This window comes from Staurois parvus, unplaced genomic scaffold (assembly GCF_062004578.1).
Source record: "Staurois parvus isolate SC_StPar_1 unplaced genomic scaffold, SC_StPar_1.0 ptg000063l, whole genome shotgun sequence".
Lineage (NCBI taxonomy): Eukaryota > Metazoa > Chordata > Amphibia > Anura > Ranidae > Staurois > Staurois parvus.
In genome coordinates this window covers 2,304,417-2,318,275 of record NW_028317859.1, presented here as the reverse complement: position 1 = coordinate 2,318,275, position 13,859 = coordinate 2,304,417, and the positions used below count along the sequence as shown (strand labels likewise).

Sequence of the window (13,859 nt, the reverse complement as noted above, 5' to 3'; positions counted from 1 at the left end):
AGTGCAGAAATGAGCACTATATACTGTATATTCAATCCTTGATGGCAGGATGCAGACCTGAAATCTAGCTGTTAAGACAGCTTATTTCAGAATGGACAGAGATTAAAGCGGGTACATTTGAAAAATGAGTGATGGAGGACGTCGCTGGATGTTTTCAGGTCCCCAAATCTACGAACAAAGCACGCTTTCAAGGGGTACAACATAGTTACAATCCTAGAGAAAGAGATTACAACAGAAATAGGAGAAGAGAAAGATGACACCCATTGTCCCAGATGTGCCCTCATTGATTACCTACATTCCACACGATACACAGTGTTATGCTGTGATCGATTTAACTGCTTTCCCACCGCAAAACCGCGTTATTTTGCATTTCCGAGTAGGGGGCAAGCACGAGCCATGCGTGCGCCCTACCCGCGCCGCTGTTGACGGCCTCAACTGTCGATCACTGTGTCCCAGCCGGTACCCGTCAAACGCCGTGCATGATTGATAGGGGAGAGACCTGTATGTAAACAATACAGATCTCTTCCCTGTCAGCTCCTGCACATTGCTTTGTATTTCTCTACATAGAAGAGCAATAAAAAGCATTGTGCTTACACAGTAAAACACACACACAGCACATAGTAAAAACACAGCACAGGACACAGTAAACCCTTTGATCGCCCCAGATGTTAACCCCTTCCTGCCCAGTGTCAGTCAGTGCTTTTTATTAGCACTGATCACTGGTATCACTGGGGAGGTCAGTGATAGTCAGTTCCCCCCCCAGTGTCAGAATGCCCGCCGCAGTCCCACTATAAGTCCCTGATCGCCGCCATTACTAGTATAAAAATAAAGAAAGAAAAAAATTCTGGTATCTGTACTGCCATTTGTAAATGCTATAACTTTCACGTAACCAATTGATTTACACGTATTTTTTATTTATTTTTATAGCAAAGACATGTAGCAGAACACATTTTGACCTAAATTTATGACAAAATTTTATTTTTTTTTATTTTTTTACTGGACGTTTAATAGCAAAAAATCAAAAATATTGTTTTTTTTTCTCAAAATTGTCGTCTTTTGTTTATTTTGTGCGTTATGAAAAAAAAAAAAAAACACATAAAAAGGAGATCAAACACCAAAGAAAGCTCTATTTATGGGAAAAAAGGACATAAATTTAAATTGGGTGCAGCGTTGCATGACCGTGCAATTGTCAAAGTAACGCAGCGCTGTATCGCAAAAAATGGCCTGGTCAGGAAGGGGGGTAAATCCTCTGGAGGGCAAGTGGTTAAGTAATGCTTTTATTCCATCCCTGTTGACGAAGAGACACAACTACTGCTCAGTTTCACTCGGTTAACCTAGGCCAGACTGCCCCAAGGCTACATGGATTCTCCGGCTGTATATTCCATGGCCCTCCAAGAATCCTTAACCACTTCCAGACCGGACACTTTTACCCCCTTCCTGACCAGGACAATTTTCAGCTTTTAGCGCTATCACACTTTGAATGACAATTGCGCGGTCATGCAACACTGTACGCAAATGAATTTTTTACCATTTTTTTTTTAGATAAAGCTTTATTTTGGTGGTATTTATTCACCACTGGGATTTGTATTTTTTTTGCTATGTAACTGAAATGTCCAAAAATTTTGAAAAAAAGTGTTTTTTTTATAAAATTTTGCAAATAAATAATATTTCATCATAAATCTTAGCCAAAATTTATTCCGTTATCTTTTTAGTAAAAAAAAAAAAAAAAATCCAAATTAGTTTATAAGCAAAAATTATAATTTTTAAACATTTTTTTTTACATTTTTATTTTTTTTTATATTATTTTTTTATTTATTTTTTTTTATTTTTACATACTGTCACCCTAGCACTACAGTGTCACCATGGTGACACTGTACTACTTTGTGAGGGGTGATGAAGATTTTTTTTTTTTTTTTTACACCGATTGCTTTTACACCCATATAGGATGTAAAAGCAATCATTTCTCTTTCTCGCTGTGTGCATTCTTGCACTCATTGAGAAGAACTGAGTGAGCTGTGATTGGTCACAGCTTGTCACATGGTACAAGGCTTTTGTGAATAGCCTTGTACCATGTGACCTCTGTGATCATTCACAGATTTCACACATGGTAAGCAATGATGTCAGAAGTGACATCTTGCTTACTACTTTGCATGTGATCACCGATTGGCCAATCAGTGATCACATGATCGGGACCTCGTACAGAGGTCCCGTCCGACGATCGGTGTTTCACTGTGTCCGGAGGACACAACGGGCACCAGATCGCGGTGCTGCGCGCTCCCAGGGAGCGCGCACAAGCAGGGTGCGGGGAGGGCGTTTATAGACGGCCACCCGACCCTGCAGTGCCACCGTCCGGCCGTTTATATACAACGGCCGGTCGGGAAGTGGTTAAAGGGTTGGGCACCTTACCATGGTTCCATATTGCATCAGTACATGGATGACTTATTACTTTGTTCACCCAACAGGGAGGCTTGTAGGCAGGACAGTATATCTGTAAAATTTTCTGGGTACTGAGTGACACAAGGTGGCAAGGCACAAGGTACAATATTGTCAAACTACGGTGGATTACACTCTGTCATAAGTCACCAGAATGGTGAGCCAATCAAGGATCCTAGCCATTACGGGTCTTCCCCACCCCACCTGAAAACTAAAAAGGAAATGCTCGCCTTCCTTGCTATGGTTAATTATTGTCGCCAATGGATACCTGACTGCTCCCATTATGACAACATACTCAGGCAGCACACTAAAACTGAAGCTTCATAACTCAATAAGTGGGACCAAGAATCCACCAATGCCTATCAAACCTTGAGATCTTCACTAGTTACCTCTCCTGCTCTGGGTTTAGCAAATTACAATGTTGATTTTCATGTGTATGCTCGTGACAATTGTAAAACTATGGTGGCTGTGGTTGCTCAGGATCATGGAGGACACATGAGGCCAGTGGCCTATTTTTCAAAAGTAGTACCAAGTCCTGTACAGGGCATGCCTGAGAGCCCTGGCCATCTGTGCCATGGTGCTGCAGGACACAATGAGTGTGACTCTGCAAAAAAACCATTCTTTACACATCCCATCATGTGTTGCATGTCCTTAAAGAATCTTACAATGCAACACATGACAGCACAAAGGGCAAGTGGTTATGGAGGTAATTTTGACATCAACTGCTAATTTGGAAGTGAAATATGTAGGTTCTAACTCGAGTCCCTTAGCTATGCTAAATTGTTTGTTAGGGATAAAGGGTGAAACGGATTACCCCCCCAAGGAACATGACTGTGTCCAGGTAATACATGAGGACACTACTCTCAGAATAGACATGCAACAAACCCCCATTTCGGAGCCTCTGGATATATTTGTAGATGGTTCTTTTTCCAGACCTTCAGATTATACCTCTTTAACAGGGTATGCAGTGGTTCAGTTACCTGATATTGTTCATGAAGCACTACCCCTCCCTTGCAAGTCAGCACAAGTGGCAGAGCTGATAGCTTTAACCAGAGCTTGTGAACTTTTTGAGAATCAGGATGTACACAGTAATAAAATGCAAGGCACACACATCTTCCTCTGATTTTGTAGCTAAAGGCAATGCACTTGCTGACTGCACTGCTAAGAATGCCACCTTACAGCAGCAACTTTTACAAAACTCACAAATGTCTATGGCCATTTTAGAACCACCTACGCTGCCAAAACATTCTCTCCTTAAAGAACTGCAATATACAGCAACTGAGGATGTAAAATACTGTCAACAAAAGGGTTGACATTAGATGCAAATGGTCTAATGTCAAAGGGAGGTATAATAGGACTCCCATGTCACAGTGCTCCTCTTATTTTAGCATAGTTCCATGGCATAGGACATCGGGGTTGGCAGATAGTAAGAGATAAAATAAAGAAAAGATTCTGTATACCAAATCTTTCTAAAACAGACACAAGATCAAATAGAGCGTTGTGTTACATGTGTTAGAAACAACTCTGGTAATCTCAATCAGGCAAGACACCTAGTGGACCATTTGAGGAACTCCAGATTGATTTTACACACATGCCTAATAATGTGCAAGGTACATTTCTACTAGTGATAGTGGATTGCTTCAGTCCCTGGCCCGAAGCGTTTATAACAAACAAGGAGGATCCAAACACCATCGCTAAAATCCTTTGCAAAGAAATCATCCCTCGTTGGGGATGTCCGGGGAGTATAGATTCGGACAAAATACCAGAATTTACCTCAAAAAGGTTACACAACAGGTATCCAAACTTACTGGAAATTTCACATACCCTATCACCCACAGAGTTCTGCTCAGGTAGAATGGGCAAATAGGACCCTGGTGGAAAAATTAAGGAAGGAAACAGGTGGGACATTTAAGGGATTGGAGGTGTACCTGCCAGCTGTTATGGCTGAGAGGAGGATGACACCTAATAAAGTCACTAAAAACTTTCCCCTTTTGAAATTATGGGTAGCCCCTTCTACACCCCCTGGACTAGAGGCCCTTTGGTTGTTATGCCAGGAGATTTAGAATTAATCCAGGAGAGATATGTCCAGGAATTGATTAGGGTGTTGAATGGTGTATACGGTGATGTCTCTCTCGTTTCCTCTTCCCACAGATGATCCAACCCACCCGTACAATCCAGGAGATTGGGTGGTGGTTAAGGAACTTCACAGACACAAGACCATAGATCCACCGTATAGGGAACCCACCATAGTGACGACTGACAAGAACCGCTGTTCTGACTGCTAATTCCAATGTCTGGATACATGCTTCTAGAGTAAAAAGGGTCCCGGAACCACCAAAAACCAGGAGCAACAGACGGAACAAGGAAAGGAGACAGACCTATCAACACCCTCCAACCTCAGGCTGCTTCATCCAGAGATGGCTTGGAAGAACTTTCTTTTGATTGGTTTTCTCTCCGTGATAACCATTTCAGTGACTTACTGGGCTAGCCACTGCTACTATCACCCAGAAGAATGGTCACCAATTTGTGGTCACAACAGGGTGAATCTGAATGACACTGAACTAATAAAAAAAGGAGCAGAAGAGATCATTGACTAAAAATATGTCACTGTTGAAATGTAAGTACAGGTATGCCAAGCTCTCGGGATTCGAGAGCTGTTGGGTTTGCAGCATGCTTCACCCTGAAAACATGAACATTCCTTTCTATGCTGCTCCTAAAAATGTGACATCAATTTTTATTGGTAATCTGAGTATTATCCTTACACATGTTACTACAAGGCCTAAATTTGAAGTGTTGGAAGTTATGATAGAACCTGAGTGGCGTTTTCATTTAGGTAACAAATCAAATGAAGGGGAGGAGTTTTGTAGCAAGTCTAAACTTATTGTCACTGGTACCTGAAGATCGTAAATACTACTAAGAACAGATTGCATGGAAGAATCAATAAGTAGCCCTTACTGAAGGAGTCCCTGTATGTTGCGGGAAGGCTTGTTATCCATGGATCCCCCAGGAACAGGAAGGATGGTGTTATTTAGCCATCCTGGTACCAGTTATGGATGGGACACACAGTGGTGCCTTACAGGCTAGTAGTCATCCCAGATATCCTTTGAAACGTAGGTACAAGTGGGAACAATTTAAAAACAGGGGGCCAAGCCTGGTCATGGTTTTCTTCATGGACTGGGTGGGTGATAGAATTGATGAAAAGGTTAAATAACTATTCACTAATTATGGATCAGCTCATAAATGAAACACAAGAGGTGGGTCTTTTGAATGTTCAACTACGGGCATTGAGGAAACAGGTGCTCATAAATGAAATGAAAATAGAACAAATGGGTGTAGCATTGACCGGGCTGTGCGAGTTTACGAGGGACTATGAGTGTTGTACATGGATACATACCACATCTGCTGAGATCCCAGATTACTATGAAGTCACTGAGAATCATAGAGCCCAGGTAAATGCTTTCCAAGCTCGAGCTCGATCCATAGCGGAGGATGGCTGGAACCCTTTTAAAGGGTTGGGAAGTTTTGGAGATTTTTTGGGATAGTTTAAGAAGGTAGGTATGCAGATTTTGTTATGTCTTTTACTCGTTTTTATTTATTTTCTATGTTGTTGCTAAACTTTGCATATGTGTTTTTAACAAACTTTTAAAGAATCTGTATGCATGTTGGAAACAACTGTGAAATGTGGTGTATTGTCACGTTGTGACAAAAGGGAGAAACTGTAAGGAAATATATCTTTAAAAACTGGCATCCATTTTAGATAATGCCTCCATTTTAATTAATTCACAGCTCAAGCTTTGTTTCTCATCAATTACTTTCATTTCTGTGTACACCTCTGCTATTGCAAGTTCTGCTCTTCACGTAACTATACTGATAAGAGTGTAATGTTTTATTGGCTATCCGGATTAAGAAACGCCTGTTGAGTTTCTGTAAATCATCCCTTGCTTTGTATTAAACTTTTAGAAATACGGCTTAAACACTTCTGTGTCAATAGCTTCATTTCTCCAGATTCGGTGGTGAGAGAAAAAAAAAAAAAAAAAGAGAAGGACAGGTCAGGCTACAGATAGACAGAAATTGCATCAGTACAAAGCCATGTATAAGACCATATAGATGCTCCAGGCCATTATTTTACTATTCAGTACTGCACTATTTCAACTGGTAATTGCGTGGTCATGAAACACTGTACCCAAACAAAATTTATATCCTTTTTTCACACAAATGGAGCTCTCTTTTGGTGGTATTTAATCACCACTGGGTTTTTAATTTTTTGAGATATAACAAAAATATAACGACTGAAAATTTTAAGACAAAAAAAAAAAAAACCCCAATATTTTCCACTCCGTTATAAAAAAAATCCAATAAACCCAAATTTGTAATAAATTTAGGCCAAAATATATTCTGCTACATGCCTTTGGTAACGAAAATCCCAATACGTGTATATTAATTGGTTTGTGTGAAAGTTATAGCGTCTACAAACTATTATATATATATATATATATATATACACACACATATACATACACACACACACACATACATACATACATACATACATACATACATACACACACACACACACACACACACACACACACACACACACACACACACACAAAATGACCACTTTTTGGAAAGCAGATACCCGAAAGAATTTGCTGAGAGGCATGTTGAGTCCATGGGAGATTTTATTTTTTTACTATAAATTTTTGGAGAATTACAAAAAAGAAAAAAAGGTTTTAAAACGTTGTCAAATAATATATTGCTCACACATGCCATGAGAATAAGTGGAATGGCACCCCAAAACACATTCTGTAGCTTCTCCAGAGTATGGGGATACCACATGTGTGAGACTGACAGCCTAGCCACATACAGGTCCCCAAAATCCAATGACCACCTATTTCCTCAGATTTGGAGGCCCTGAAAGGCCAAGACAGTACAAACACCCCCCAAAATGACCCCTTTTTGGAAAGTAGACACGCCAAGGAATTTGATAAGAGACATTGTGAGTATTTTGCAGATATAATTTTTGTCACAGGGTTTTGAAAAAATAAAAATAAAAAATAAATTTTTCCATTTTCTTTCTTCATTTTCCAAAAACTTGTGGCAACAAATGAGATCCGCAAAATACTCACCATACTCCAACTAATGGAACACAGAGCTGTACAGTTCTGCATATACAGCGCTCCCAGCCGCTGCATCTGATAGTGAATAGTTTGCTTGTTCCATCTTGGAATGAACCGTTTAAAATGTCACTAAAAACTGGAGATCATCTTTTGTTATGGATTTTGAATGGGATGTACCTTTAATTCCATATTTCTTGAACAGCAAGCTAAAATGCCATTTGCTTTGCAAGCATAATAGTTCTACTGTAGTAGAGTTTTGGTGATTATTTTGCTCTTCTTTATAACTCACCTCTTCTTGTTTGCTAAGGAATGCAATTCCCTCTTTGTTTTCCAACTTCACAGATGCTGGAGCTACATTAAGAACAAAAGCAAATATTAACAGGTTAGAGCACTGTTCACAACTACAGAACCTGATTGAAACGTTAACCGAAAAATTAAGGCAATGTGTAAATCTGATGCATTCTTTTTTTTTTTACAAAATACTGCAAGGTTTGTTCTATTGTGCCATATATGAGTGTTACTCTCAGTGAAGGCTGCATTTACTTCCACTTTTGGCCAGAATACAGAACCAGTAATATAGTGCAGGTATTATATTTTATCAAGCTACCCAATACGGTAATACCTTAAAATAGTAAAACACACACTAATATATATATATATATATATATATATATATATATATATATACATACACACATACATATACACACACATACATACATACATATATACACACATATATATATATATATATATATATATATATATATATATATATATATATATATATATATATATATATACACACATACACATACACATACACACACACACACACACTGCTCAGCATAAAAAATTCTAGGTGGGCTTTTTTGTGCATGGGACAGGCTTCCTTCATGGACGACACCCATGCATGCCATTCCTCTGCAGTGTACGCCGTATTGTGCCACAGGAAACAATCACCCCAGTTTGGCTTTCTACTTCTTTAGCTAACTGCAGTGAACTTGCAAGGTGATTTTCTTCAACCCTTTTCACCAGAAGACACTCCTGTCGAGGTGTTAACTTCTGTGGACAGCCTGGATGTCTCTGTGAGATGGTTGCAGTTCCATTTTTGTATCACTTTTGTTACAGTATTCTGACTGACAAGTAAAGCTTTGATGATCTTCTTGTAGCCTTCACTCTTGTGTAAAGAAATTATTTTCTTTCTCAGGACATTTTCTTCCATGTGGTGCCAATGCTGACAGCATGAAATGGGAAGGAGTTCTCTTTGTTAAGTAATGCCCTTTTATACTCAACTGTCTGCTGGGCACCTGTTTAATGAATTAAGACCCCCCTGCAGTTGAATTCTTCTTAATTAGGATTTTGTTGCCTGAAAATCTTAAAATCTTATAAAATATATTTTAATGGGGTGTATTCATTTTTGCAACATGGTTTTGAATGAATTTGCTAGGAAATATACTTTTTTGTATGTGCAATTTAACCACTTAAGGACCGCCCTATAGCAGATATACTGCTACAGGGCGGCCCCTGTGCGCAAAATGACGTATATAAAAACGGCATTTTGCATTTCCGGATAGGGGGAGCGCGCGAGCCCTACCCATGCCGCCATTCGTGGCTGCAGGTGTCAATCACCGGGTCCTGGCCGGTGATTACCCACAGGAACCTGGTGATCACCGACAGGGAGGAGGGCTGCTTTGTTTACCAACAGTCCTTCTCCCTGTCAGCCATCCAGAGCAGTGTACTTACAGTGAAGCACACCCCCCCGCCCCCTACTAAAACACTCCCATCACACAGTTAACCCATTGATCGCCCCTCATTGTTAACTCCTTCCTGCTCAGTGCCATTAGTACAGTGTCAGTACTTTTTTTTTTTTTGTAGCACTGATCACTGTATTGGAGTCACTGGGAATATCAGTGACACCAAGTCAGTTCCCCCCAGTGTCAGAATGCCCGCTGCATTCTATACATATAAAAAAAAAAAAAAGTCCAGTATCTATACCACCATTTGTAAAACGCAATAAAAATTTTCATGTAAACCAATTTACACGTATTAAGATTTTTTTTTTTTTTTTTTTAGCAAAGATGTGTTCCAGAATACATTTTGGCCTAAAGTTATGATGAAATTTGATTTTTAAATTTTTTTACTGGACATGTTTAATAGCAAAATGTCCAAAATATTGTTTTTTTCTCAAAATTGTCTTTTTTTTTTATAGCACAAAAAATAAAAACCGCACAGGCGATTAAATACCACCAAAAGAAAGCTCAATTAGTGCGAAAAAAAGGACGTAAATTTAATTTGGGTACAGCGTTGCATGACCGTGAAACTGTCAGATAAAGTAACGCAGCGCCATAACGCAAATCACTTCTTTAACTGCTTCCTGACCGCCCTATAGCAGAAATACTGCTACAGGGCGGCAGGGGTGTGCAAAATCATCATATATATGTGATTCACGCTCCTGTGGTTTTCACGCCCCTCCCAGATAGTGTCAGATTGCCCGTCAGTACACCAGTAATCACATTTAACCCCTTGATTGCCAGGAACACGCTCGTACACAATAAACCTCCATTCCTAGTATAGTGCCTGAACGGATCAATATCTTTGATCAGATCAGCACTATACCAGTGCTCACATTAGTATAGTGACCCCAAAAACATAGTGTTAGCAGGATCAGCCCCGGCACCTGCGTTTAGACTCTGCGCTTACACCCCCCCCCTTCTACCTTAGCAAGTGTAGTGTCAGTAGGTCACTGTCACTTGATACATTGCACACAAAACCGCAGTGTTCACAGAAATCAGGCCTGATCTCGGTTAGCACTTGCCGGTAAATTTTGATGACTCTCATATGCAGCAGAGTGCCAGTACTAGGGCCACACTACCTTTTGGTGAACTGGCGAGCACCAGCGGCCTAGTACATCCTGGTCTTTCACATACCAGCACTGCAGTATCACTTGGTGACGTGGAGAGTCCCATAAGTGCAGTACAAGCTGGTGCAGTGGCAAGCACAAGTATTGTCTCGCAACTACCTAGAATTCGCACACTAGAGCCCCTAGTATCCTTCTGGATGTGCTTGCAAATCCCGATTGGCAGCCCACAGATTCTACAGCACCCGTACTTCCCCCATTCACTGCCCAACTCGGAATTGAGGTGGAAACAGCAAATTTAACTACTCTCCCTGATTGTTTGGAGCGGTTTTTCACAGAAGATCTGTATGCATGGATTGTGGATCAAAGCAATTTATATGTACAACAATTTATTGCCGCCAACCCAAATTCAAACCTTGCCAGATGATTAACATGGAAACCCATTACGGTTTCCAAATTAAACTTTTTTTGGGACCTAGCCCTCAACATGGACATTACTAAAAAAATTGCGGTTGTATTGGTCCACAGATCCGATTCATCATATGCCTGTGTTCTCTACTGCCATGGCCAGGCATAGATATGAGAGTATAATGTGTTTTATGCATTTCAAACAACAACACACTCTGTTGTTCTTGAGGTAACCCTGAATTTGACCAGTTCCACAAAATTTGGCCCCTCGGAAATCACCTTAACCAAAAATTTGTAGAAGTCTATAGTCCCCAGCAAAACATCTGCGTTGAGGAGTCCCTCATTAATTTTTCTGGCTGCCTTGCATTCAAAACAATTTCTCCCCAGCAAGTGAGCCAGATATGGGGTCAAGATGTAGAAGACCTGTAAGAGGGCAACAGGCTATACATGCAAGTTTTGGATTTACAAGGGAAAAGTCACGTGGAGCCCCTGGATGCCCAGACTACATGGGGAGCAGTGGCAAGATAGTTTTGGAGTTTTGGACTTGGTGTCATCCTTTTTCCATATGGGGTATCACTTATACGTGGACAATTTTTATTCAAGTGTGCCACTATTTAGACATTTGTACAATCTTGGAATTAGTGCATGTGGCACCGTGCGACCTAATGTGTGCCCACCATTAGAAGTGGGTGGATGCAGGGTGGTATATACTAATGGTGGGCATACCACACGCTTTTTCTGGCAGAGATTTCTTCTGTTTGTAAAGGCTTTGAAAGCGTTGCTTATGGATATTAAAAATTCATGCAGTTTGTCGCCATTGCACGGGGCATGCACAGTTTTAAAACATGTCATGTTTTGTATCCATTTACTCGGCATACCATCTTTTATATTTTACCAAATAATTGGCTAATATACTGTAAAATAAGATATGCAGCGCTATTAAAGTTAGTAAGAACAGGCGGAAAATCAGAACATGAATGGCATAATAACTTATATGAAAAAACTCAGTCCATATTGCATGGTGAGATAAAGTGATAGGTGCAATTGTCCCAATAATCCATGTTCAAAGATATTCGTGACTCTTGTGATCGCGTGATTGTACAAATAATGCACTAACCAGATAGCGCAAAAAATGCGCATGGAGCAATTAAGACCCGCTCCTGGTGCTCTGGACTTGTGATATTAGGAGGATGTCATCTGCAGGTTGGCCACCAGATGTCATCAATCCAGGTATAATGGTAAGTCATCCACCAGAAAGATCATCAGCGGGGGAGGGGGTGATCACACATCATTCCCAAATAAACGTAACCTTCAAAAGCGGGCTCCCATGCAATAGATGAGACCCAGAGAAGCCTCTGATAGTGTAATATGTTTTTAATAGGCAAAACTTGCGGCACGTACAATAAGAGGATAAACTTACATCCAAAACAGAGTCTGGCCACCAGGGTGTCAGTCAGGATAGCCTTGTGGTACGGATACACAGGTCAGGGGCACCTTACTAACGCGTTTCGTGTGAATAACACTTCCTCAGATGTGTTTTTGTGCATTAAAAGTAAAAAATAGCGTATTATTTAAAAAAAAAAAAAAAAAAAAAAAAAAAAAAAAAAAATTTGCATTTGGGGGGAAAACCAAGAAAAAAAAAAAAAAAAAACACTGCTCAAGTACTATGTGACATAAAAAATTGCAGCATCCACCGTTTTATTCACTCAGGTGTCTGCTTTGAACCCCCAAACATTATATATTTTTTAAAGTAATTTCCTAGCAAAAAAATACTGATTTTTTTTTTGCAGGTAAACAAAAAGTGTCAGAAAAGGCTTGGTCTTCAGGTGATTAGAAGAGTGAACGATGTGTGGCATAAACTTATAATGCTGGGCATAAAAAGCCCCCACCCCCCAAAATGTCCCCTTTTTGGAAACTAGACACCCCAAACTATTTGCCGAGAGGCATGTTGAGTTAATAGAAGAATTTTTTTTTTTTTTAACCACAAGGTTTTGGAAAATGACAAAATTGTCCCTTAAATTATTTATTGCTCACACATGCCATGGGTATATGTGGAATATCCCCAAAACACATTCTGCTACTTCTCCCAAGTTCAGGCTTTTAAAGGGCTTTATTTCCTCATTACACTTCCTCGCTACCTATCACAGTTTTGGAGGCCCTGAAAAGCCAGGACAGCACCAACCCCCCCCCCCCCTTTTTGGAGAGTAGACACCCCAAAGAATTTGATAAGTATGGTGAGTATTTTGCAGATCTCGTTTGTTGCCACAAGTTTTTGGAAAATGAAGAAAGAAAATAGAAAAAGAGAAGAGAAAAAAAAAGTTTTTTTTATTTCAGAATCTTGTGAGAGAAAAGGAGATTTGCAAATTACTCACCATGTCTCTTTTTAAATTCCTTGGAGTGTCTACTTTCCAAAAAGGGGTCATTTGTGTGTGTGTGTGTGGGGGGGGGGGGGGGGGTTGTTGGTTTGGCGCTATCTTGGCATTTCAGGGCCTCCGAAACTGTGAGAGGTAGTGAGGAAGTGAAATGAGGAAGTTACGCACCTTCAGGCTTTCAAAGTGGTCATTGGATTTCAGGCTTCTGTATGTGGCTAGGCTCCCAAAAAGTTTTACACGTGTGGCATCCCCATACTCGGTAGAAGTAGCAGAATGTATTTTGGGGTCTAATTCCACATATACCTATGACTTGTGGGAGAAATATAACATTTAAAATGACAACTTGTTTTTTTTTTTTTTTTTCTACACAACTTGTGGAAAATATAAAAAATAAATCTTCCATGGACTCCATATGCCTCAGCAGATAGCTTAGGGTGTCCACTTGAAATGTGATGGGCAGTCAGAAAGTAAAAGCTGTGTAAATTCCATTATCTGTACCATAGTTTGTAGATGGTATAACGTTCACACAAAGCAATCAATATACACTTATTTGGATTTTTTTTTTTTTAACCAAAAACATGTAGAATACAGAAATGAGAAAATATCGTTTTTTTCAAAATTTTTTTGTTTATAGCGCCAAAAATAAAAAGCGCACAGGTGATCATA

The 13,859-nt window shown here is 39.9% G+C and overlaps 1 protein-coding gene across 3 annotated transcripts in view; it reads right to left on the bottom strand.

Annotated features, from left to right (window-relative positions):
* Positions 1–13,859, bottom strand: part of ODAD4 (outer dynein arm docking complex subunit 4) — an 84,104-nt gene that overhangs the window by 55,296 nt on the left and 14,949 nt on the right. For all 3 annotated transcript variants that reach the window (XM_089668784.1, XM_089668785.1, XM_089668783.1), the window contains exon 4: positions 7,843–7,904. In XM_089668784.1, the coding sequence (XP_089524910.1) occupies positions 7,843–7,904 (62 nt within the window). The remainder of the gene's footprint in view (positions 1–7,842; positions 7,905–13,859) is intronic.